Source organism: Dama dama, chromosome 24, assembly GCF_033118175.1.
Source record: "Dama dama isolate Ldn47 chromosome 24, ASM3311817v1, whole genome shotgun sequence".
NCBI lineage: Eukaryota > Metazoa > Chordata > Mammalia > Artiodactyla > Cervidae > Dama > Dama dama.
The window spans coordinates 53139834-53166545 of NC_083704.1; the positions used below are offsets into that span (position 1 = coordinate 53139834).

At 55.4% G+C, this 26712-nt stretch overlaps 1 protein-coding gene and 1 long non-coding RNA gene across 2 annotated transcripts; one reads left to right on the plus strand and one right to left on the minus strand.

The window, feature by feature from the left end:
• Positions 1-1676: 1676 nt before the first annotated feature.
• LOC133045878 (uncharacterized) lies at positions 1677-19215 on the minus strand. Its single transcript, XR_009690369.1, has 5 exons — positions 18712-19215; positions 16622-16722; positions 15297-15425; positions 4018-4145; positions 1677-1790 (listed from the first exon to the last, which is right to left on the minus strand). It is a non-coding gene; the product is annotated as an uncharacterized LOC133045878 (long non-coding RNA).
• A 4592-nt stretch (positions 19216-23807) lies between these two features.
• RPL29 (ribosomal protein L29) lies at positions 23808-26100 on the plus strand. The gene is made up of 4 exons (XM_061128465.1): positions 23808-23891; positions 24284-24328; positions 24624-24688; positions 25620-26100. Exons 2-4 carry the CDS (start codon positions 24292-24294, stop codon positions 25974-25976), a joined length of 459 nt encoding a protein of 152 aa, XP_060984448.1. The 5' UTR covers positions 23808-23891; positions 24284-24291; the 3' UTR covers positions 25977-26100.
• The last annotated feature ends 612 nt before the right edge of the window (positions 26101-26712 follow it).

The following is a 26712-nucleotide window of genomic DNA, read 5'->3' on the forward strand; positions in this document are numbered from 1 at the left end:
ACCGGGCCTGGGGGTGGTTGCCTTTTAGGGTCCAGGGTAATCATCTCTGCAACATCCTCAGCTTGTGGGTATATGAGAATGCATTTCAATCTTACTAGCTGACGTCTGTGCCTGAACTTAAATTTCTATTAATAGAAACACTGTGGTTTTTACATCTACTCATCATTCAATATATATCCCAGGGACGGGGGAGCCTGGTGGGTTGCCGTCTATGGGGTCACACAGAGTTGGACATGACTGAAGTGACTTAGCAGCAGCAGCAGCAGCAACATATATTGACTAAGCACATGCTCTGGGCTCATGTGGGGTGAGACCGTGGGATCCAGCTGTGGCCATGAGAAATCCAGCCACTCTGGGTCCTGGGAGCCACCGTCAGTGGAACTAGCACACAATTAATTACAGGATCCGTGAATGCTCTGAGGAGAAGTGTAGGGGGCTACAGGGACAGGTGCCAGGGGGCTGTCTTGATCTGGAGGCTGGGAAAGCTACCCAGAGAGGAAGCTGGGAAGCCAACTCTGAAGAGTGAGTAGGCGTCAGCAAGTGAAAAGGAAGGGGACATTTTCCAGACAGAACAAGCTGGGCAAAGGCCAGATGGCCAGAGAGGCCATTAAACCCTGAGTGCTCACTGCAGCCGAGTTCCCGGGGAGGCTGGACCAGAGTACACAGAGGCCATCTGGGGGCCAACAAAGGGGAGGCATGGCAGGTCAAGCAGAACGAGCAGGAGGCCAGAGGTGACTTTGAGAGGTCCCTCGCTGCTGCTGGAAGTCGGTAAGCTAGGATTTCACAAACCCGAAGTCTGGAGCCAATCTCGCTGATATGGCCGGGGAGGCAGGTTTTTTTATGCTCTCTGTCATCTCCTCCTGCTTGTCCAGACCACTGGCTCTCGGAGGCAGGGGCCGGTCGGTGTCTAACTCATTTCTGAGGGCCCAGCAGCCATCACAGAGCCAGACATACGGCAGGAGGTAAACAGAAGCCTCCTGAGCGAGGGCGCACACCGACCTGGCGCCCCACCCGTCTGCCCAGCACGGCCCGTGGAACTGCCCGCCAGGCCCTGACTCTACCCACTGGCTCGTGTCCTCGGCCGAGCAGGGCCGGGCCCTGCAGGACGTGCTGGACAGCAGGTCACACATAGAGGAAGCGGGCTCCGTGCCTTTCCTCACGCTCCCACGCTGGCCGCCAGCCGGGGAAGCTCCAGCCCGGAAGCCCTCCCAGCATCAGGCTTAGGACTGCAGGCACCACACTGGGGCCAGATCAGACCCAGCCTTGGCGGGCTGCAGAGGCCCAGGGTCCTGCCTGCCGAGACCACCCGGGGCCCCAGCGTCACCTCACATAGCCAAGGTGGAGACAAGAGGTCCCGGGTCAGGTAGAGGACAGAACACAGGGAACCTTGGATGGGACTGGAAGGGAGCAGCACAGCCCACGCAGGGAGAACTGTCCACCAGGTAACAGTGGGCCAGTTCAGCACAGGCAGACAGGAAGCAGTGAGCTCTCTGTTCCAGGAGGTGTGCAAGCAAGACCAGAAGTTGGAGGAACCCCCAGGTCCCCTCTCCTCCCTGCTGAAAGAACCCCTCACCAACCATCCTCTCTCCAAGGAGCCCCAAAAGCCACCCCTCCTGCTCCCAGGGGACCACCACTGTGGCTGTGTGGCCTTGGCAACCCCCGCCCCCCACCTCACTTGCCTCTTCTGTGACACAGGCGTGGGCGAGCTCAGGAGGTATTTTCCTTCCATTCTCTGCTCTCAGCACCACATAAGGATTGCATTTATGCTCGACATCCATAATGATTTTCTTCTAAAACAAAAACATGAAAAGTTCCAAATCAATTAGTGAAAGCACAGGAAGGCACCTTAATTTCAGGACACAAAGAAATACCATCAGGCTCCCATGTTTTCCTTGTGGTAAAACACTGCTTCTTCAAAGGCCCTAGGCTGTCTGAAAGAGGGGGGAGACCAATGTGGGAGGTCCCAAGACCCCCTCATCTGCCCCCACACCCCTTTATACCTATACTAGAACCCCCAGGGTGGGGCTGTGGGTCCAGCGCGCGCGCGCGCGCGCACATATACACACACACACACACACACACACACACACTCCTCTTCTACTCCCGGGATCACAGGTCTCCTCTCCCCTTGTACTTCTGATGAAATCCAATCCCCAAGCATGACTGACAAGGCCCCTAGATCTGAACAAACCAGTGCCTCCACCCACTTCTTGACGCCCCTCCCTCACTCTCTGCTCCTGGCCTTTGCACTTGATGTTCTTTCCTCCTGGAACTCTTTTCCCCTGGCTAAGGACATATGCATCCTTTGGGACTCAGCTTATATACCCCTTCCTCCAGGAAGCTCTCCCTGACCTCATCAAGGGTTCCCGGGGCCACTTGGGAACAGCCCCAGCCACAGGCCTGCTCATCCTGACATGTACTTCCTGGTCACATGTCTGTCACTTCCACTGCCACTCAGTGTCTCAGAGCTCAGCACAAGGCCTGGCACAGAGAAAGTGTCCAGAAAGTGCTTGATGAATGAATGACTTGATCCGCCAAGTGCCCTCAGAATAACAAACTGGCCTTAACTAGATGTTCTGGGTCTAAGCTTGTTGTCAAACCCCAGGAGGATACAGCCTCACCCTGAGCCTCAATGTAGGTCTGAGACTGGGGCTTCCTACACCCTGGGGTGGGAGGGTGTATGCGTCCAGAATTCTTCCCTAACGTGGTCCTGTTATTTAGGGATGGGTCAACCGAGAGCCTTCTGAGCAGGAAGCAGGAAGGAGAGCTGGCCCTCTGTTCTCCTACCCAATCCCCACTTTGGAGGACATGCAGCCTGTAATTTGGAAGGCTAATTCGGTCCAGGGATGGAAGGGAGTGCTCTGTGTGCTGAATGATGCCACGCCCTCCCAGGGGAGGAAGCGTCCTCTCCTCTGCTCTCAGGCACAGGCCACGCTGCTCCAGTGGACCCCAAGGCCTGGGCGGAGCCCCCAGAGCACTGGGTAGACAGCCCTCAGCCAGAGGAGAAGGAGAGAGGGAGAACCCTGGGGTCCAGTCCCCTTGGCCACTGACTGCCCAGACAGGGGTTACCTTTGTCAGTGGGCCTCAGACATCCAAAAGAACTAGTGGGGAAAAAGAAAAAAAAGAACTAGTGGTCAGCAAGGACTAGGGTCTGAGAGTGCCCCAGACAGCCACTCCAGAGAAACAGCAGGGAGATGGGGACTGTGAGGACCTGGCTCAGAAGCCACACTCCCCAGCGATTCCTCACTCCTGCCGCTGTCTGAGCCCAGTTACAGAGTCACTCAACATCCCTCCAGCGTGATGGGCGAGCATGCTGTTTCCAGTCGCTGAACACTGTTCACCTCCTCCCCTGGGAAGCCCTCTCTGACCACCAGGCTGGATCAAGAGCCACTTCTGGACTCCCACTGTGCTTCCCACTTCACGGCCCTGGGTGTTTTGCCTTAGAGGCACTTCCCCCATCAGAACACAGGCTCAGTTAGAAAGGGCTCAGAATATGGGCCTGGTTGTGGTCACCTTGGTGGCCCAGAGCACTGCCCAGGGTCCGGTTCAACAGAGAGGGTATGACAGGACAGGCAGAGAGGCTGCTCCACTGACTGCTGTGTGGCCTTGGGCCAGGAGCGGCACTTCTCTGGGTCTCAGTTTGCCTGTCTGTGGACCACACACACGGCAGGATTTCAGTACTCAATGAACATGTGAGTGAATGAATGAGAAGCTGGTCTAGATGCAAACCAAACCCTCAACAATTTCTCTCCTCACTCAAGTCACAAGGCTCTCTGCCCAGGTACATGCCAGCAGGGGCTGCCATTGGCTTTGGGATGAGGTGGACAGAAGGCCCGGGGGATGGTCATGGCCGGCGGGACCTGCAGGGGAACTGACAAGCTGGAACCCTGATGGTGATGGGGGACAGAGCCTTGAGGGGAGGGCATAAAGACTTCCGGGTGACAGGTGAGGTCCCGAACACACCTGGTGTTTGAGGACCCCGGCCTGCCTGGGAGCAGCACCCCGGCCCCAACTCACCCACACCTCAGCAGCTTCTCCCAAAACTTCTGCTCAGCTCTAACCGTCTGTCACCGGGGCTGGTGATTCACACGCTCCGCTCCTCTTTCCTCTTCCTGACTAATTATAACTTCTGCGTGTTTTTCCCCCTGGAAAAAAATGTCTTCTTAAAAAAATATATCCCCAAGACAGCAGTAATTAACTTAGTGAGTGCCAGTGTGCAATTCAGACAGACTCTGAGGACGGGAAGGTCCCAGGTGTGGGGAGAGGTCTTCTGTCCAACAGTGGAGGGACGTGGGTGGGACGTGGGTGAACACGGGACACGACGCAGCAGCAGCTCAGCCTATCCCCCGCCCCACCTATCGTGACTCTGGGGACCCTGGGGAATTACAGTCACAGGAGCTGTCATGGGGACTCTATGGAGTACCTCTTTATGCTGGGCACAGTACCCGGTGCCCACCAAGTGCACGGACATTCCCTCCTCTGACACCTGCTCGAGTCAGCCCTACTGGTTCCAGAAGACACAAGACGAGACCATGCCCAGAGTCCTGAACCATCAGCGCTGGGGTGAAACGTGAGGCCTGTGGCACTGGTGGTTGTGTGTGGTGGGGACCATGGCCAGTGGCCCAAGCAGAGGGAGGCCAAGGGCCATGAGTCCCTCAAGGCACAGGCAAGCATAGGCCCCTCTGGTCTGTCTCCCACTCAACTACCTTCTGGGAATAGAACTTTGGCCAGAGTTGAGACCACAGGAGTTGTCTGAGCACTTGGTGGGGCCCAGTGAGCAGACGGCTGAGCAGATGTCTGAGCAGGTGCCCCAGCCTGGTGGGAAGAGGAGACACTGCCAGGACTGGGTCCTAGAGCAACAGTGACAGAAAGGCTGGGACATCTGAGACTGGGTCCGGGAGCCAGAATGAAACAGAGAGGGGGCAGAGATGGAGACTAAAACAAGAGAGAGAGTCAGGTCTGAGTCAGAGCCCAGAGGATGAAGATAAACCCAGAGAGAGGACAGAGACCCAGGGCAGGGGACTGAGCCCCAGACCGAGCAGCAGAGACAACTGAGACAGGAGAGCAGCCCAGACCCAGTGTGGCAAAGGGGCTGGTTCAGTCAGAGAACCAGAGGCCCGGGGGTCTAGGAAAGAGCTGGGAGAGAGGGAGTGTTGAAAGTGAGAAAAGAGAGGTGGAGGCCCAAAGCCTCGCGCGGTCCGGCTCTGCTGGTGGGGGCCCTAAGGACACGGGGTGGCCCTGGACACTGCAGGCCTGGCATGGGAGTGGGCGCATGGGGCCTCCTCATCTCTCATCAATCCAGGAGGACTGCCTGGGGAGGTGGCTCCAGAGGGACGGAGCATGTGGGCATCAGGAGAGTGAAGGCGCCCGGATCAAACAAGCAGGGGGGCCCATCCTGGGAGGAGTCCCTGGTTCAGGCTCTCTGAGGTGGCCCGCCTCCCATCTCCACCAGCACAGAGGTAAAGAGCCTCCCCAGAGGCTGAGGAAAATCCAGGCAAGGCTAAGGCTTCTCCTTTTCTCCCAGGGAAGGGAAACCCTGGGGCTGTCTGGGTGGTCAGCCTGAGCACAGAGGCCTCTTGCCTTACCCTGCAGAGCCGTGCACCTCCCAGACAGGACCAGGAGGCAGGCAGATTCAGAGCTGCCCCCTGAGCCCAGGACATGGCAGCCTTCCCTGGTGTCAGGCTGGGACAAGCTCCCACAGCTTATTCCCCACCATCCTTTAGGAAACACATCCCCTCTACCAGCCTCCACAGGGGATCTGTCCCCCTCCTCAGATTTCTCAGACAGGCCAGGTTTCTCTCAGCTTAGGACAGGGCTGTGCTTCCTCTCCCAGACCCTCAAGACAGGACCCATCTCTCCCCTCGGACCCTCCAGGCTAAAGGAGGACCCTGCCCCCAGGCCCCTGGCATCACTCTTGTCTTCACACCCCAGGAGGTGTTGACAGCCTCGCTAACCACAGGCAGACTGCCCCTGGCTCCAGCCATCACCTCCCCCAACTCCTCTGGACACCTGACATGGCCGCTGCCTGCCCTGGGTCAGGGCCCAGTGCCCAGGACCCGTGAGCCAGGCAGCTGTCGGGATTTCCGGCTCAGGGGGCCTCCAGGGCTGACACCTCTCAGTCATTTTCTCATCTGGACTCTCCCGGCCAAGTCTCTGCTCGTCCGGGGTCGGCTCTGGATCTTGGAGCATCTGTCACGGGAAGGGAGGGGGACATAGCAGGGAGCGGGTGGCCTCAGGTGGCCTTGAGCCCAGAAGACTAGCACAGGCTCCTGGATGTGCCCTTGAGCCCCAGGAAGGAGGGAAGAAGGGATCGATGATCCCTGGGAGCAGGGTTCACCAATGTAGGACAAAGCTGCCCATGCAGGCCCTTCCTTCTTTGGCCACCAGGGTGGGCCGGGAACACTATGGTGATCAGGGCATTTTGATGGAGATATCTGTTTCATGGATCCCTGAGACAAACCAAGAAATCTCTTTTTCAGTGACATTAACAGGGGGCAACACGATTCCAACAGGGGTTTGGAGTTCTGACAGACCGGGTCTGTCCAGTTCGGGCTCTGAGGAGATGACCAAGCCTCAATTTGCTCATCTATAAAATGGTACCACCATTTACTTACTGCTGAGAGAATGCTGCAAATAATTGAGATTCACACTTGAAGCTGAAGCATGAAAGGCTCTGCTTTCGGTGCCTGGATCCCACTGGAGGCTCCCAATTCCCCACTCCCCAGAGTCCCCTTTCTCTTCCAGGCCTCTCCTGGCAGAAGGAGACAGGCAGCCAGCCCTCAGCCTCCAGCCCCTCTGCAGCCTGGGGCAGACCAAGCTGAGGTCAGAGGGGAGGGAGAAGGCCCAGGTTGGGGCAAGGAGCCAGGAAGGCCAGATCTGGTCCCCTCCTGGGTGGGACCACTGGCAAGCCTCCCGCACCCACCCTCGGGGACTGGACTGGCTGCGTGCCTTCCTCCTCCAGCCTGGAATCCTCAGGCCATCCCAGGGCTCAGTCGCCCTCTGCACCCCCATGCTGGCTCTGGTCCCCTTCCAGGCCAGCCTGACCTTTGGCCCCAGCTCCTCTGACGAGCAGAGAGGGAGGACACGGGGCCCACCCCCATCGCAGACCGTTTTTAGCCCCCAAGGAACTCGGCGTCCTCCCAGCAAGGGTGCGTGGGTCCCAGCTGGGTATTAATAGCTCAGCCGGGGGAGGTGACCGGGACTTTCACAGCCAAAGCCTGGAGGCCTCGCATCCTGGGCGGGCAGGGCCGCCCTCTTGTTGTCCACTTGTCCTTCACTGGCTCCCCACCATTCCTGCCTCCTAGGGGTTCTCTCACCTCCCTCCAGCCCCCGACCCACCCACATACCTGGTGCCCCCCCACCTTGTTGAACCTCCCTGTGCTACCCTGTGGGGAGGGGGTGACCTCTGAGGTCAGGGGTGGGTGAATGGCCGAGGCCGGTTCATGACCAGGCCCCGTGGGAGATGAGAACAGAGTGGCCTGTGATAAGGCTTCCCCCCTGGCACCCTCTCCTCTGCCCGCTGGCCTCTCATTCCTGCTTGCCTCCTCCACCCGGCTCGCTCACCGGCTGCTCTGTGGACTTGTCCCCACATCTCCGGCCACGCTGGGCCTGGAAAGGAGAAGAGGCGGGAAAACCCAGCTGACAGGATGGAGGCCCAGACAGTGCTGCCTGCACGCGGCTCAGGGCGGGCCGCAGCAGCCTGAACTGGCTGCACAGCCGCCTCTCAGGGGCAGCTTAGGAATGACAGGGCCCTGGGGCGTGAATGGGGATGCAGGGCTTTGGCACAGTTCCTCTCGAGACCCCTACTCTGTGCCATGGAAGCATCTCACACACCCGCCGTGACCACTGCCCCTTACTCTGTTAGCTTATCTACCCCTACTCCAGGGCCTACAGTCTGGACAGTAGAAATCAGCAACACTGATAGAGAGTGATCAACACGGAGGCAGGGGCGTGATCATCCACGTTTCAGAGGTCAGCAACCAAGTCTCCCATCCTGAAGGCAGGGGGCTGGGACTGGAGGCCAGGCCCCCAGCCTTGCTCTAGTGGCTTTGCATACAACACCCTGTCTTATTTATCACAGGTGGGTGTCGCCATCCCACCACCGGTCACTTCCAGGACAGAGTTAGGACAGCTTCTGAGTCTTTGCGGACTTCTTTCTCAGCTAGCCATGGCCTTCAGCACTGGACTGATTCCAACCTCTAACCTCTGACCCTACCTCAGTCTGAGACCTGACCTTGACCTCAGACTGAGCTTAGCTCTCCATTCTCATGAAGTTCTGAGTCACAGCCCCTACCCTCTGACCCCTGACTCCAAGCCAAGTCTCGACCTCTGGCCACTGGACAAGACTGATGTCTGACCCTTTGACCTCAGCTCCCGTTTAAGTCTCAGCCCTGAGGCCCAGGTTGACACCGGGCCGACACCCACTGGTTCCCACCCCAGGCTGAGCCCCCAGGCCAGCTCCGGTCCCTGCTTGCCTTCCTGAGCCTCAGTCCTGGACTCACCCCGGCTCCCAGCTTCTCAGCCTGGAGGAGGCCCTGCACGCTCCTCACACTCACTCAGCCACCCCCACGCTGAGTTTTGAAGCAAGCTGACACAAGGAGCACATCACACCGGGCGATTTATGACTTGGACTAGCAGAGGCTGGAAACATATGCTATTTCTGGGCTGGAGCTTGTTGTTTGGACCACGGAGAAACAGAACCCACGGCAGAGGGAAGGGAAACAGACGGGCAGATGGGCCCTAGTGCACACAGACACTACGTGGTGGGCTGCAGGGGCCCTGGGTAACCTGGGGCTGGGGCCACGCTCTTCCGGAGCAGAGAGGCAGGTGCGCCCACACTCTCCAACCCGGAGGAAACCAACGACAATAAATGGGACACTCCCCTCAAGTCCTGCACCTAGTTTTCTTCCTAGCTGTAGAACCCACACTCCCAGCAGCTCAGAATGGAACTGAGTCCGAGTCCCGGCTCTCCTTTGCACAGGCTGTGAGCCCCCGGGCGTGCCGCCTGGCCTCGCCTCCGACAGTGTCAGCGACCCAAACTGTAAGATGGGGAGGGGACACTACCTTCCTCGTGGGGTTTTCTGAGGACACACGTGGAGGCAGAGGCCCAGTACATGTCTGGCACATGGCTACAGCTCACAAAGGAGCAGCTACTAATATTTTATCAAAGATCGAAGTCCAGCCGTTCCAACTGGAAGGTCAGTGACCTCTCACTTCCGCTCCCACCCTAGGGCTCCTGGGGGACACAGTTTGGAAACCCTTGACCTAGATTCTGGGCTGGCCATAGGACCAAAAGTAGCATTAGCTGATGATTTACAGGAGCCGGAACAGCATGGAATTTGTCAGCGTGGAATTAGGTCACAGAATTCTTGAAACAGAGGAGCCACAGAAGCCAAAAAACTCAACATCTGAAGGCACAGTGATCTCCTGGGCCAAGAATGGTGTGGACCAACCAAGAAAGAACAGAGCCCTCCCTTGGACAGCAGGCTGCGGCACTGTCTCATGTCCTGGAGTGTCCTGGAGCAGGTGGAGGGCCTCCAGCTCCACCATGATCTCCACAGCCCCTCATCTCCTGGAGAATTCCCACTTCCCCATCACCGCTCTGCTCTAGTGTCCAGAAAGTCCAGCTGTTCCCAGGCCCCCCTCTCCCAAGCTAGATCACCTCTATGCCTCCTCCCAGGACTCCCCGCCCAGTAGCAGGGTCCCTAGGGTGAATCTCAGAGGGCCACCTCTGCTGCCTACCCTCAGCCGCCAGACACTCTGCAGAGTGGGCTTCGGACACACCGATGACTCTAGGCCCTGCCGGCTCTGGGCCAACATTTCCTCAAGAGTGAAGCAAAGGAGCTGACCCTGTGGGTAGAAGGTGAGCACCTATGCACTGGGAACCCACTGTTTTACCTGTCATCTGTGATTCAGGAAACAGAGGGTCGGACCGGAGGACACACCCAAGGCCACACGGCTGGGAAGTGGCAGGGGGCAAGATCTGACCTAAAGCTCCTGCCTGCCCTGAGAGCAGGGGCAAGAAGTGAGGTTCCAAGTGCGGGTGGGCTACCGCTAGGCGAGTGGCCACAGAGACCTACAGCCCCCAGCGCACCCCGAACCCCGATCGCTGGCAGCTCCCAACCTCCACCACGGCTGGCTGAGCCCCACCCCCGATGCCATTCCCACATGACCTTTCCAGGTGGCTAATGAGGGCCGGGGCACCACTCAATAATTGGCCTCATTAGGCGGCTGGGGCTGCCCAGGGGATGGGGTGGCGGATGCTGGGCCCCGCGGGGACAGGCCAGACAGCCTCCCGTTAATTACCTGAAAAATCAGACAATTAGGCCTCCTGCCACCCGCCTGCCCATGTCCTGCTGGCCCCTAATTACCGATGACTGCTGAGCAAGCCGGGAGTGACCTGGATTTGGAACGGGGACCACTCACTGCCATCTCCCCCATCCCCCACCCTGCATCCATCACAGGCTCTGGAGGTAGAGAGCTGGGAGGAGTGTTCTCAGGGAGCTTCCTGTCACCCCATTCCTGGACCTTGCCCACCCACTATCTCTCCTGCCAAGGGCAGCTCTGGAAAAAAAAAGATGGACACGTGGAGCCCTGGTAGCCCTCAGGGAAAGCTGGGTGGACTGCTGGAAGGAGGGGTGAAGACCCAGAGAGTGGAGTCCAAGAGGTGTGGGGGCTGGTGAAGAAACTGACCTCCCCTTCGTGCCTGGCTCCTCCAGGGAGAAAATGCCAGACTGCGTGCAGGAGTGGGAATGCCAGAGAGGATGAAGCTGAGAGCCCTCCTTGGGGAAGGCCCCCGTGGCCCAGGCCTGGGGAACCTGGGCCTGATCTAGGGGAGTGCCCCAACTCAGGAGAGCTAGGCCTAGACAAAGCATGACCAGGGTACAGCTTGTGGTGTTGCAGGAGGTGTGAAGAGAAGGGCTTGGCCCGGCTGGGGCAGTCCTGGAAGGCCTCCCAGCGGCCATGACGGTTAGACGGAGCCAGGTGGGGGTGCACTGCTGCAGGGGGAGGGAACAGCACACGTGAGGGCCTGGAGGTGCATCCTTTTCTGCTGAGAGCAGTGACAGAGAGGCAGGGTGCCCCTCAGCAAGTACCCACCAGGTACCAGGCCATGGAGGGAGGGCAGCTAGGCTGGCCCTGCCCCAGGAGGGCCGGGGACGTGGGCTGGGAGCCGGGGATGCAAGCACAAGCCGGACAGACATGAACCCCAGGCCTCGTGCAGCTTACAGTCTCACAAGGTACATAATGTTCCTGTTGTTGTGTTGTGTGGCAGATCACCAGTGTCCGATATATGATGGATGGTTGGACGGATGGACGGCAGACTAACACCCCCCGCCCCCTGCCCGGGTGAAGGTGCAGACTTGAGACAGAGCCGACCTGTTACTCCCCATCTTTGGCACCCTCTGCCTCTGTTTGTCATGTAAGAGCCCTGGGCCAGAAAGAAGGGGGATTCCCCAGGCTCTGCACCTCTCTCCATTGCATTTGACCTCCCCAACTGGCTCTGGCTCTCCCGGAAGCTGGGTACCCTCCCCCGCCACCAACCTTGCACTCCAAGCCAATCTGACCTTCACCTGCTGAAGAGTGAGGGAGTAACCTTGTGGGACATTCAGCTGGAACTGGACATCTTGGGGGGGATGTGGGTCCAAGGGTTGGGACTCCTGGATGAATTTGATGGTGTATCAGTGAGAAGAGGTGGGGAGAGGGGCTCAGCCCCCACACCTCACCCACTTGGGTGGGACTTTTTGAGGGAGAGGTCAATTACCTTTGCAGTTCTTATTTACTTCTTAGTATTTGATTAATGTAAAGGAATGTCTGTGACAATAGGTAATAACATAAGGGGCTTTCTTGAGAGTCCCTTGGACTGCAAGGAGATCCAACCAGCCTATCTTAAAGGAAATCGACCCTGAATATTCATTGGAAGGACTGAAGCTGAAGTTCCAATACTTTGGCCACCTGATGCAAACAGCTGACTCAATGGAAAAGACCCTGATCCTGGGAAAGATTGAAGGCAAGAGGAGAATGGGGCGACAGAGGATGAGACGATTGGGTGGCATCATTGACTCAATTGACATGAGTTTGAGCCAACTCCAGGAGAAAGTGAAGGACAGGGAAGCCTGGCATGCTGAAGTCCATGGGGTCGCAAAGAGTCAGACACGACTTAGTGACTGAACGACAACAACAAAGGAATGTCTGTGACAATACATAATAACCTAATGAACGCTGGTGACCTACCGTGCAACACAAGAACAGGATCAAAGTGTGCTTCGCGAGACTATAAGCGCCGTGAGACCTGGGGTTCACGTCTGTCTTGCTTGTGCCCACCTACCCTGTCCCCAGCACCCCAAACAGCACCTGGCACCCTGTGAGCTAGCAAGAGATTTTATCAGGGGAATCTCCGGGTGTGTGACACCCCTACCTGACTCCTACCTCCCCCAGTGTACCAAGAATGCTCGTTTATCACTTTTGCTCTTTTGTAAGAGCTCAATCATATGCATTTGAACGTCTCAAACAGTACTGTGTGGTTTCACCCTGGTGGAGGACTTGATAAAAACGGCTGTGAACTGAGTGTAGTTTCCTGCAATGTGTTCTTCCCTCTACATTATGCTTTAGGGTTCACCCCTACTGCTGAGGGAGGTGCGGTTGATTTCTTAATTCTCCTGTTACTGGATGTTTGTGTTGTTCTTAGCTTCTCCTCAGGACCAGAGCTGCTAAAAACATCCTGGGGGGTGGGTTGTATTACCATTATTGTTAATGATAATGTTCCCATCCCGCCGGGGTATACACTCCCTCTTCTCTCCCCGACCCCCCTGCACACAGGGACCCTTCCCAGGCACACTGGTGCCCGGGAACGAGGTGCTCTGTGACCTGAGCCAACCCGAGACGGGTAGGGGAGGGGTGGGTCGGGGTAGGGGTCCACAGCTACATGACACTGTGCACCTCACATCTGGATCCACACCCATGCACCCCACTTCAACTCAACCGCATAAGTGCATCTGGCTCCATGTTCAGAACAAGATGAAATGAGAAAACAGACTGTGTAGCTGGACAGTCCTTGGTTCAAAGGTCCAGTCCTGTGGTCCAGTGGCTAAGACTCCATGCTCCCAATGGAGGGGGGCCCCGGGCTGCATCCCTGGTCAGGGAACTAGATGCCGCCTGCCGTAACTAAAGATCCCATGTGCGGCAACTAAGACCTCGTGCAACCAGATAAATAAATAAAGGTCCGGTTCATCATGCACAAGACCTAGGATCCCGGGTGAGTCACTTCTTCTTTCTGAGCCTTGGTTTCCTTGTGTGCAAAGTGAGGGCGACTTAAGGACAGAAGGTTGCAGAGCCCCGCGAGTGCTGAGAGGTGAAAGGCGGGCAGGGGTAGTTGCTCTTTTCCCTACTCCACTTTGGCTCCTTCTGCTCTCCATCTAAGGGGACTGCCAGGGCATCCAATCACCACCCCTACGGATAAGGAAGCTGAGACAGAGCATGAAGGGCCCCCACCCAGCGCCCCGGAGGTCCCAGCCCATTCCTCCTGCCGGGCTGACTGGCCCCCCCACCAGTGTGTCCCCCACTGCCTCTGCCGGGTCTGCACAAAGGACAGCCATCGGTCCCCTCTCCCCATGAGACCCTGGCCCCGCCATTGAGCCTCCTGCGCCCTGTCTCGTGCTCTGTCTCGGCCCTGGGGTACAAAGCTGGGGATGGCAGAGAGGGCAGCACCAGGAGGTCAGCAGGGCTGGCAGCCCATTGTGCAGCCCGACCTCAGGCTCCTTCCTGGGCCCCACGGTGACCTCCCCCGTCCCATGGGCACTGGAGCCCCCACCCTCCCAGACCAGCCCGCCTTCATGCGGGGACCCCAGGTCCTGCTGGCTTAGGGCCTCATGGATTCTACCACAGCCCCCAGCCTGCTTGGAGGGGTGGTCCCATGTAGGCTGTCTCAGCCCTGTACCCAGGGGGTGATGGGGGAGGTCTGATGCCGCCTCCGCAGACAGACGGAGGAGGTGGGGCTGTGAGAGGAGGCCTCGGCTTGCCCAGGAGTCTAGTGCTTCATGCTGCAGTTGCACCCAGCTTTTGGATAAGGATCTGGGGCTCCGTGTCCCACCACAGGGAAGGCGAGAGGAAACCAGGAGCGCCCCCTGCTGTCACTGCTTGCATTCAATAGCGCAGAGCTGAGTGGAGGGAGGTCTCCTTCAAACACAGACTTCCTGCGGGAAGGAGCCCGCTGCTACTACCCAGCCAGACTGGCCCCCTCCGCGGTGCGCGGCAAGAGATCAGGGACAGCTTTCACCCCCAGCCCTGCTCCGGAGCTGGCCTGAAGAGAAGTGGGTGAGACAGGGCCGTTCCCTTCAGCCCCCCGCACCCCTTCCCACCTGCCAGCAGCGCTTTTCTCCTTCTCCTCACAGGGAACCCCCTCCCGGCTGCAGCTCCATTCCCTCCAGGCTCCCGCCCCCGCAGGCCCCCGGGCCCCTCCTCCACGCCGGGGGCGGGAGCACAGTAATTCGAGTTATTTTTAGCCAAGCCGCATCCTCTAAGAGACGCAAGTCAAGGGGAAGCCGCCCCCGCGCCTCCGGGAGTTTCGGAGCTTCTTGCAGAAAAAAGATGGGTTAAAACCAGTGCTTGGAGGACTCGCGCCAGTCAGACAGGGCCAGCGCTGTGGCAGGCGGAGCGACGCCCCTGGGTCTCTCACCCACGGCTCCCTGTGCCGCGGGCTGGTTGTTAGGGGTGGCCAGGGGCCCGCACGTGCCCTCACTGCCTCCACTCAGCAGTTGTCCTCAGCCGCCCTCTCCTGGCTCCATCCCCCCCATCGTCATCCCTGCCTGCTGGGGGCTGAAGAGAGCATCTGGGGAGCCATCCCCATTCTCCCAGCCCTCTCTGGGCGGGGTGCCCTGGGGGTGGGCAGCCTACATGTTTCCAGGGGAGATTTGGGAGTCTGGGAGAGGGCCGGGTATCACCAGCCGGGCCTTCTGGCCATTTCAAGCCTTTTCCCTGGGGGCTATCAAATGGGACAGAGCCCCGTCGGCCAGGCCCTGTGAGGGTCCCCAGAGCCTCACCGTAACCCACAGAGCAGTAGGTGGCACGCTCATCCCTGTCTCACGAGGTCACGGAGCTATAAGCGAATGGAGCTTTTGCTCAAGGTCAACCAGCTGCTAAGTGTCAAGGCAGCAAGTGGGTCACGCCCTCCAGCCTTCACCAGTGGACAGACGGTGAGTGCCTGAGAATGTGATGACCCACTAATGAACAAGCGTTGGGGGGGGACATGGAAAGGAAGGACCGAGAGCGCTGCGGAGGAGGGATACTGTATTGGGACCCACCTGCTGTTGGAGACCACAGCACGCTCTCTCAGAGGCTCGCTCCTCGGCTAGGATGTGGCCCTCCTTTTCCCAAGCTGTCATCGTGCGTCTCCGGCAGCATCCAAGCCCAGCAGAGCTTCCAGGAGTGGCCTTGACAGAGAAATAGCTGTGTGACCCTGGGCAAGTCACCTTACCTTTCTGGGCCTCTGTTTCCTCACCTGTAACAGAATTAACAGAAGCAGCCAGTTTGCAGGTGTGGCGAGGACCAACGCACAGCTCCTGGCTCCCAGCCCTAGCAGAATGCCCCTTTCCTGCCCCGGCCCTGGATTTAGGACACCCACTGTGGGCCAGGCCTTGGGGGCTTCGGGGGTATGGCGACAGCTCTGGGAGGCCCTCATCAGCTGCGGACCAGTGCCAGAGAGCCATGGGGAGCAAATGCCAGCTTGAGCCTGCTCGGCCCACAGCATCCTCCCCACCCCACCCCACCCCCACCTCTCCCTGACCTCACAAGGCCGGCGGCCCCTGTGCCCCAGCAGCCCTCCTCCTCTCCCAGGAAGGCTCCAGAGCCCCTCTTCCAAACTCCAGAGGCTCCTGTCTAGACTGACTCTCTCTGTTCTGCATCCTGAGGTGCTGTGCCCGCAGCTTCCTCCTGTCCCAGTCCTCAGGTTCTGCACTTCACAGATGCTCCAGGTGATCCTGATAGTAGCCCTGGGCCTGCAGATGAAGGATTTCGAGCTCACAGGCCCAGCCACTCATCTCCCAAGTGGAGCCAGGGGTCATTCTTTCTGTTTGCTCCATCACAGAGAATCTCCCTCCAGGCTGTGGGCTGACCCTGTTTTATCTGGAGCGTGGACGAGTGAGGGGCAGATGCTGGGAGTTTGGGGGATTTGCCCAGGGGCCCAGAGCTTGGAAAGGGCAGCACTTGGGCCAGAGCGCTTCTCACGCAGGGGCTCTCAGTGGGACCTTGCAGGTTCCAGCTCTCCTGTGCTCCTCCTCGGATCCCCAGCTCCTTGCTGCTCTCTCTGGTTTCCGTTGTTCCTCCCTAATCTGGGCCAGGCCTCCTCCCTCCCTCACTCCATTGTGCCCTGGAGCCGGAAGTGGGTTTACTGAAGCGCTAAATGGGGAGCAGGCAAGGTAGGCCCAGAGCCTTCCCCAGAACCATCCCGAACCCCGCCTCCACACCATAAGGCACAGCCCTCCTGGTCCCCACTGCCTGCTCTTCAAGCCAACAGTAAGGATGCCCCCCTGCCCTGCCCCGCTCTGACCACCCCGGTTCTGCCTTTGCCACATCCTCTCTGTGTGCCTTGGGCAAGTCCCCGCTCATCTCTAGACTTCAGTTTCCCTACCTACAGGCGTGGAGAGGGGATCCCGGTGATCTTCAAGACCCTTGCCCCGGCGCTGGTTTTCTCATCCTTTCCAGGGGCTCCTGGGTCACAGCCTCTGTGACCTGGGAAAGAGTATAGACTTTGAGAGTTGGGGGTTTGAAATCTTAGGGAGGTGATTTCATTCATTCATTCTTCTTTCATTCAGAAGAATTCTTGCAAAGGCCACTTCACCCTTGCCTCTTGCCCCTCAAAGAATCTTCCACATGATCCTGAGCCTGGGGTGACCCTGGGACTTAGCCCCTGGGCCATAACGGGCTGGGAAAGGAGCCCTCCCTACCCCAGCTTCTCTTTAGCCCCAGCTAGAAAGGTGTGCACAGGCTGGAGGGACACCAGGCACGATGGGGCTCAAGGAGAGAGGGGACCTGGAGAGGCCACAGTTGCCATGGCACTGCAGTGCTGGCTCCACTGGAGGCTGCTAATGGGGAAGGAAAGGGGTCCCTCCCAGCCCTCAGCTTCATTCTTCCTTTTCAGATGCTCTTTCTTCACCTCAGACACAGGGCTGAGAGTTGGGAGAGCCTCTTGTGAATACAGTCCTGCCCTGTCTGGCCCCCTCTCATGCCCACCTATTCCATCCCTCCCTTTCTGGCAGGTCAGGCCTCCGTATGGCTGAGCATCTCCACCTTCACACCCGGCCAGTCCCTGTGCCTGAGACCCACAGGACCAAGCCCAGCCCAAGCTGGCAAGAGAGGAACCTGCCCTCCTCCCCGGGACACTGCCACCACCACCACCACCCCCTCCTTCCTAGGCATCTTCTGGGAGGGGCCAGTGGATCTGAGCGGAAGCAGGGCCAGCACAGGGGACACCCCTACTCTGAGCATCTGTTGGCTGTAGAGGCCAGGGTTTCTCCCAGGTCACCTGTCAGTATCACAGGGTTTCCTTCATGACCACATACCATCCCATGTTCCTCTGGTCCTGGGGTGGGGGCATCTGGACCACAATAGCTCTCCCAGGTGGCGCTAGTGGTAAAAAATCTGCCTGCCATTGCAGGAGATATGAGATGCAGGTTCGAACACTGGGTCGGGAAGATTCCCCTGGAGAAGGAAATGGCAACCCACTCCAGTATTCTTGCCTGAAGAATCCCACGGATAGAGCAGCCAGGCAGGCTATAGTCCAAAGGGTCGTAAAGAGTCGGACATGACTGGTGATTTAGCACAGCTCTCCATTTGGCCGTGGGACGTCTAGCAAGTCAGGCCCAAGGACCCCATCTCCTCGTCTGTGAAATAGGGTGATGACAACCCTGCCAGCTCCCAAGGACCCTGGGAGGCTTCCTGCCTGCTCAGCCTCCCCCCACTGTCACAGGTGGAGAGACTGAAGCTCTGAGAGGTGAAGTCACTCCACTGGGGAGCAGCAGTCAGAATTTGAACTCAAGTCAGATATGGAAACCTATTCCTTTAACCCCCGATAGGCATAACCTCCAGTAACTCGGATGTAGACTAGCAGGGGCTGCCCAGGGACACCCACATGCTCCACTTTCTCTGCCTTGATCCCTCTTTGGGATCAAGGTATAGGTAGGACACCCTATACCACCAGCAGGAGCCGGGAGCCAGGGAAGATTCAACCTACACAGAGAACCTGCTGAGAATGGGTGTGGGGTGGGAGTGCTGGTGGGGGTGATGGGTGCTAGACGCTGGGGTGTGAGAGGTCCTGAAGGCTCAAAGGGCTTCTTCCCAGAGGGGTGCTCCAGGCAGCGACTGGCGGCCCCATTCCATCCTCAGTCCTGTGCTGCCCCCATGTGGATGATAGGCTAACATTCTCAGCTGGAGATGTCACATCACTTCATGGCCAGGAACTCTCCAGAGGGAATATGTGGCCTGGGGCTGTGAAGGTGTCTCAGTGACTGGAGGAATGTGCTACCCCCAAGCCTCTGTGGCACTTATCTTGTCTCTTCCTGACAGATCCTGGGCTCCAGCCTGGCACTTCAGACTGCCCACCACATTTCCCTTTTCCAGGAGCTTAGGACCCCAGACTTTTGGAGGAAACTGAACTTGAGAGCTATATTTTCCAACCCTCCATCCCATATTTCAACCTCTATTCCCAGTAATTTCTCATACCTGAGAGCTTTTCACTCTGGGAGCAGCCCATGGTGTGGAAGAAATTCTGATTGCAAAAATGACCCTGATCCGTGGAGCTGGTATTTGCCTCCCTCAGACATAGCTCTGCCCTCTGGGGCCACAAGAACCAGATGGTCTCTCACAGGAATTTTCAACCAGATCCAAAGCTTAACCCGGTGTTCAGGGGCCTCCTCTCTGACTCCCAGTCTTCTCTCCTAAAACACTGTGGTTCTGACGAGCCACTCCAGTTCCTCCTATCCGGGCACATGGCAGTCTCTGTCCTTCTGTAACTTCGGGACTGAGGGGACCCAGCACCCCTGAGGACTGTGGTGGCCCTCCATCCTGAACCTTCCTTGGAACCTGTGCTCACTGTTAGCATTCACTTGACACTGACATTTTCCCTTAAGTCATGTCTGCCTCCTCAGGAGCCTTATGGGGAACAGTGTGGCTGGAATGAACAATGATTAAATACTTAATGTATACTCAGCACAGTGTTCAGTGCTTTATTCCAATTATCTGGTTTATGATAAAGGAAACTGAAGATTAGTCAAAGAAATGGAAAGATATCCCATGCTCTTGTGTTGGAAGAATTGATACTGTTAAAGCAGTCATACAACCCAAAGCAATCTACAGATTTAATGTGATCTCTATCATATTACTCATGACATTTTCCACAGAACAAGAGCAAATAATCCTAAAATGCACAGGGAACCATAAAAGACCCAGAATCGCCAAAACAATCCTGAGGAAAATGAATGAGGTTGGAGGCATAACCCTGCCAGACTTCACATGATACTACAAAGCTACTGTAATCAAACAGCCTGGTGTTAGCACAAAAGCAGATACATGTATCAATGGAACAGAATAGAGAACTCAGAAATAAACCCATATACCTATAGTCAAGTAATCTTCAACAGAGGAGGCAAGAATATGCAAAGATAGTCTCTTTAGCAAGTGGTATTGGAAAAGTTGGACAATCCCATGTAAACCAATGAAGTTAGAATGGACCCTTACTCTATATGCAAAAATAAACTTCAAATGGCTTAAAGACTTAAGTATAAGACAGGACACCATAAAACTCTTAGAAGGGAACAAAGGCAAAGCATTCTCTGATATAAATCATACTGATATTTTATTAGGTCAGTCTCCTAAGGGGATAGAAATAAAAACAAAAAGAAACAAATGGGACATAAACTTATAAACTTCTGCACAGCAAAGGAAACCATAAGCAAAATGAAAAGGTAATCTACAGACTAGAAGAAAACATTTGCAAACAGTGCGACCGACAAGGGGTTAATTTCCAAAATACACAAACAGTTCATACAACTTAATATTAAACACACAAACAACCCAATCAAAAAAATGGGCAGAATACCTAAATAGACATTTCTCCAAAGAAGACATACAAATGGCCACCATGCACATGAAAAGATGCTCATCACTACTAATTATTAGAGAAATGCAAATCAAAACCATGAGGTTTCACCTCATACAGGTCAGAATGGCCATCATCCAAAAGTCCACAAATAGGGCTTCCCTGCTAGTCCAGGGGATAAGAATCTGCTTTACAATGCAAAGGACACCAGTTCGAACCCTGGACTGGGAAGATCCCACATGCCACAGAGCAAATAAGCTCAAGCACCACAAGTACTGAAGCCCACGAGCCTAGAGCCTGCACTTCACAAGAGAAGCCACCACAATCAGTAGCCCACGCACCACAGCTAGAGAGTAGCCTCCACTCTGCAACTAGAGAAAAGTCTTGGCAGCAATGAAGCACAGCCAGAAATATAAGAAATAATTTTTTAAAAAAAGAACTGACTTGTCTCTGTGAACTCCCTCCAGGCTGACTGATGCCTTGCCCACTGATTCAGCCATCTGCCTGGATTTGTGAAATATTTACATTTAATTCTGCAAACATCTATCAGGTCTCCACAGGTACCCTGGCACAGTGCCAAGCACAGCAAAAATAACGCCAGATGTCCCTGACCCTGTACATTTCAATAAGTAGGCCCCAGTGGATCCCACTTAGGCTGTGGGTTGGGTTGTGGCTGGACAAGGCCTGGACCACGCCTCTGCAGGCCACAAGGCTCAGGCGCATCACACCCAGTCCCACCCAGACCAAGGTTTGTTGGGTCACAGGGGCCTCACATGTCTGTCTTGTGCCCAAGGCACAAGAGACCTGGCTGACAGACATTCTGCTGAGTCCAGCTAGCAGCTCTGCCCAAGGCTATGCCACAGAAGCCTCCACACAGACAGAGGGTGAGTCCCTGGGGGAACGGCTGAGGGCTTCACCATTTTGTGTTAGAAACTCCTTTGACATTTGGTGATGTTTATTGACCTCCTCTCAGAATAAGATTTTTTAAGCGTGTAAAATAAAATAGGATTACAAAAGGTTTTCATGAAGAGGAAAAGATGTCCACAGGTTACGACTGAATGAATAAAATCAGGTTACAGAAGAGCTTACATAAGCTCTTTGTACATTTATGAAGAGAAAAAGAGACAGATTGGGAGGGGAGAATGAAAAGGAGGAGGAAGAGGAAAGAAGAGAGGAAAGAAAGAAACAGGGAGGGAGGAAGGAAGAAAGAGGAAGAAGAAAGGAAAGGAGGAAGGAGAGAAGGAAAGGGAAAAAGAAAGGAAGGTAGGTAGGAAAATTCTCTCTTTATACCTATGGCTGGCCCTACCCTCTTTTCCCACTATGAAAAGCATGGCAGGCCAATGGCTCCCAATCATGGTTCCCTTTAGCCCCCAAAATGGTCCCCTCAGATCATAGCTAAAGCTCTTCATCCTTGTCATTGGCTCCTCCCTCGCTCCGCCCTGGGCCCATCCCCACAGCACTCCAGGGGTACTGCATGGCCGTCATCCACCTCTGAATCTGCTATGGCTCTCTGCTCACTGCTCACTCTGCCACTGTCAAAACCTGGCAACAAGTCCTCAGCGTGTGTCTGTGTGCTTCCCTTTCTCAAGGTGTGAGAGTCAAAACCTTCTCTTCTGGGAATTCCTCGGCAGTCCAGTGGTTAAGACTCAGTGCTTTCACTGCTGAGGGTGTGGCTTCAATCCCTGGTCAGGGAATAAAGATCCCACAAGAGGTGCAGAGTGGCCAAAAAAATCCCCCAAAACAAAACAAAAAAAAACACCTTCCCCTCTTTGCCCCAACTTCCGGCCCCACCTCTCCCACACCCTGGGGCCTTGCACCACCCCCATCTCCTATAGTCCCCACCTCTTCCCACCAGCTCATCCGCCTGTTCTCAGCACTCATCAAGGACTTAGCTTCTGTAGAGACACCTTCCTTCCTGGCCTCAACGGATTTTTTTTTCTTCTCTTAAAAAAAAAAAAAAAATTGGCCATGCCACACAGCACGTGAGATCTTAGTTCCCTGACCAGGGATTGAACCTGTGCCCCCTACAGTGGAAGTGTGGGGTCTTAACCACTGGACTTCAAGGGGAGACCCTCAATTGTTTCTTTGTTGGCACTCCACCACCCCTGGAGCATCGGAGCCTGCTCTTCATTCTCCTAACTCAACCTGCCAGATTTCTCTCCCTTTTCTCAGGAATGCTTCAATAAGGAGTCGCCTGTGTGTCCAGCCCCCACATCCTCCTTTCCCTTTCACTCCCCAACTCTCTGCAACATGTGTCAGTCAATCCATGAACTTGCCTGCCAAGGAGTGCAAGGAGTGTCCATTCAGGGTGGTTGGGGGCGGGGTGGGGGGGTGGTGGAGGGTTCTCAATCTCCTGTTCTGCATCAAGTGCTGTGCCAGGCAATGGAAAACGACAGTGACCAAACCAGTCCTGAACTCATGGTGCTTGAGCCAATGAACACACATACACAAGTAAATAAAAAAGGTAATTAGAGGCTGGAAAAGTTCTATGAAGGAAGCAGACAGAATGAAAGGACAGAGAGTAACTGCGGAGATGGGGCAGAAGTTCTCTATTTTAGATAGGGCAGTCTAGGGAAGCCTCTTCAAGCAAGCACACCATCCAAAGAGCAGGAAGAAGGCAGTCCACCTGGAGTGGATAGCAAGTGCAAAGGCCCTGAAGCAGGAACAAGTATTTGTGCCTGGCAGGAAAGAAAGAAGTCCATGGGGGTGGAGAGAAGTGAATGATGAGTTGCCAGGATTAGGGGAGGTAAAGAATTCATCTCTAATGCAAGGGAAGTCCTTGCAGACTTTAAGTGACAAGATCTGATTTGTATCTTAAAAAGTACCCTCAGGGAATTCCCTGGCAATCCAGTGGTTAGGACTCCACACTCCCAGTACAGAGGACAGGGGTTCAACTCTTGGTTTGGAGGAAGATCCCACATGCCGCACCCGGCCAGAAAAATAAAGAGAAGTGCCCTCAGACCCCACCGCTGTGTGGGAAAAAAAACTGTAGGGGTAAGACGTGACAGGGCAGTAGAGTTATCAGGAGGCAATGTTTACTCATTTTGGGTATCAACAGACATATCACATTCAATGCATCTAAAAAGAAAACACCCAGGATTAATGTATACACATAGCTGAGTCACTTTGCTGGGCACCTGCAACTCCTCTCACAATACTGTTAATCCGCTGTACTCCAATATAAATTTAAAGTTTAAAAAATAAATAAATAAACACCCGAGCCATTGGCTCCCTCAGAATAAAGCAACAAGACCCCTGTCTCTCCCCCATTCTGCACGATCTTCAACTGAAGGGCTACACTGGCCTTCTTTGTCTCCCCAACCTTCTGCCTCCCAAGCCCAGTCTACTGTCTTTCTTTATCCACTCCTATCCACCTTTCGTGTCTCCCTCAGCTCCAGGTAAAGTCCTGTCCCAGTTTCCTCACAGCTCTGCCTCCTCTCCTCTGCCCCCTACAGATCACTCTCCACACAGTAGCCAGGGGTACTTTTTTCGGCACACGAATTTCCTGTCACTTCCCGCCTAACGTGTGTTCCTCAAGGACTCCCGTCGCCTTCAAGACCTTTAATGAGACCTGAGACTCAAGTCCAGGAAATATAGGAGGCAAAACCTGAATGAGCAGGCCCGGCTTGTTAACCTCGTCTTCCTGTCGAGATTGTATCCTCCGGACTTAGGAACCTTTCTTCACAGAGTTGAGGGAAGCTTTTCCAGTAGTGCCTTCCTGCTGCGACGAGCCTATTTCCCGTGCTGCACCGCGGCTTTCCTCTTTCTCTTCCGGTCCCACGCGCTTCGGCATCTGCGGGCCCTGGTGAGTGTTAGTCGCGCCGTATCCGAAGCCATCCGTGACTCCTGGATGGCTGCGGGGCGCGAGGCCTGGCGAGGACTGTGAGACCGGCGCCTGGCTGTGGGGAGCGGAGGCCGCGGGGCGGGGGCGGTGCTCATGGGTTTTCACCGGGTGGATGGGAGTGGGGAGAATTCAGATTTAGGGGGAGAGCGCAATCTTGCGGCTGGGGGATGGTTTCAAGGTACACTTAACCTAAGTTTGGAAGGGGGAGACTGGCGTCGGGTCGTGCAGAGTGAATCGAGGCACATGCGTCTGTGCTGCAGCCTCATTCTGGCTGCACAATCTTCTAGATCAGGGCGAAAAGGTAGACCCAGTCTGGCGAGCCCCCAGCTCTGATCTCCACTCTCGTTCTCCAGGTGCAGACATGGCCAAGTCCAAGAACCACACCACGCACAACCAGTGTAAGTTCCCTGGCCCAGCCTTCATCTAATGCCCCAGGCCCAAGCAAGGATTAGGGATAGTGGCCAGGGAAAGAAGGCACATTTTCTACTGTGGACATGGGGCTGATGTTACTTTCAGCATTACCTTTGGAGTTTACATTTACAAGCCTCCAGATACCCATTTGCATTCAGTGATAAAGAGTTTCTTAAATATTAAGTAATGGGAAGTTATGGTTCTCCCCAGCTTGCCAGCTGTGATGGTTGTCATATTAGAGGAAATCTCTTACTTTGGTCTAATTCCTTTCCTTTCCTGCAGCCCGAAAATGGCATAGAAACGGCATCAAGAAACCCCGATCACAACGATATGAATCTCTTAAAGGGGTGAGTGTGTGCACCGAATCACATGAGTGTGTCTGTTTGGCTCCAGTTGCACGGACAGGGTCTTTCATTCATTCTTGTGCTTAACTGTCCTTCGTTTTATTTGGACTTCAAGCTCTGCCAGGCCCGTAAGAAAGTTTTACTTGGCCTTTATCGGCCTAGGGTATAATCTCCTGGTCAGGTGGTAACCTGCTACCTGAGGGCGGTCTGATCATCTACCTTGGTCACTTAGAGCCTTTCAGGGGAAAGGATGGCCTTGCCTATGTGTACCTGGTACCTTGTGAGCTGCATTCCACTTTGACCATCCATATGACTTGATCTCACCCAGTGCTAGGCTGGAAGGGTGGGCAGCTTCCCTTCCTGTGCTAGGGAGTTCTCTAACGATTAGCCAGGAAGGCTGATGCCGTGGAGTCTGAGCAGAACTGTGCTTTCTCCCCACTTGGCTTCTCCCCTGTACCATTGGTCCCTCCCCCTCCCCCTCCCCCTCTTCCCTCCTTTAGTCTCTTACGCTTTGTTTGCTGTGAATCTGTTGTACCCACCTTGGTATTTGACATTTTTTAAGGAGGAGGGGGTGGGGTATCCTTGAGGGGGGTTTTGGGGAAGACTTAACCAAAATCCTGCTGTAGGAATTTCTTCTTTCCTTCTGCGCCTGCATTTGAACTCTACTGGGCTCTGGGCATGTAGCTCTGAAAATGTGTTCTGTGTATAGAATTAGCAGGGTGGCATTACTGACTTTTGGGGTGGTGGTACATGTTTCTCTGCAGATAAGTTTCTAAGGCTCAGGTTATTTCTGCATTTAAGGTTGACTTGATGCTGTCTCGACTCCCAATAGGCCTGATAGTCTCCAAGGTGCTGCTATAGAGAGGGGGGAACAAGGTTGACTTGGCCCTTACATGCTGCACTTACAGCTGCCTGTACGTTTCTTGTCTACCAGGTAGACCCCAAGTTCCTGAGGAACATGCGCTTTGCCAAGAAGCACAACAAGAAGGGCCTGAAGAAGATGCAGGCCAACAATGCCAAGGCCATGAGTGCACGTGCTGAGGCTGTCAAGGCCCTTGTGAAGCCCAAGGAGGTCAAGCCCACGATGCCAACAGGCGGTAGCCGCAAGCTCAGCCGACTTGCTTACATTGCTCACCCCAAGCTCGGGAAACGTGCTCGTGCTCGCATCGCCAAGGGTCTCAGGTTCTGTCGGCCAAAGTCCCAGTCCAAGGCTCCAACCAAGGCCAAGCCACCTGCAGCTGCGGCTCCAGCTGCCAAGGGTGCCCAGGCCCCCACCAAAGCTACGGAGTAGAGACCTTCATCTGCCGGTGTGAGGACAGAAGGACTGGTGTGACCCCCTGGGCCGCTGTCTGCGTGGGGCTGGTGTCCTCCTGTGCTATTTGTACAAATAAATCTGAGACAGGATCTGTCGGTCAGCCTGTGTCTGTGATCCCAGGGCTGGAACTAGGATTTGGATCGGGTGGGTACCAATGTTTTGTGTGGGAGTAGAGTTTTAGCCTTCCCCGATTGGTACTGTGTGTGAGTCAGGGGAAATACGGCCTTGAAGTGCAAGAATGGGACCTAGTAAGTGAGTGGGTGGGTGCCTCTGGGATACTGGGACACATAGGTTGCTGGACTGGGCAGGATGGTGGGAAAAGAGAAAAACCCCAAACACCTTTGTCAGGTTTTCAAGCTTATCCAGAAGAAAGGGGAATTCTGCACTCTGGCCTGAGGATTTCCAGGTTCCTAGCAGGCTTGGGCAGCATTCACTACTCTGAGGTGAATGGGCTCCCAGGAGGCCAAGCACTGGTAGCACTACCTTAACTTGTATGACTTTGCTGTCTTCCTCTGCCCCTGGATCAGCTGTTTAGCCTGCTGTCTTAGTCCTCAGAGCAGCCAGTGAAGGGCATAGTCACACTAGATCCTCAAGACTGGCTTTTTTTTTTGGGGGGTTTTGTCATACATTGATATGAATCAGCCTCAAGACTGGCTTTTGAGTATGGTGGTCATTTGTAGTCCACCATTTGAGTATGGTGGTCACTTGGGGC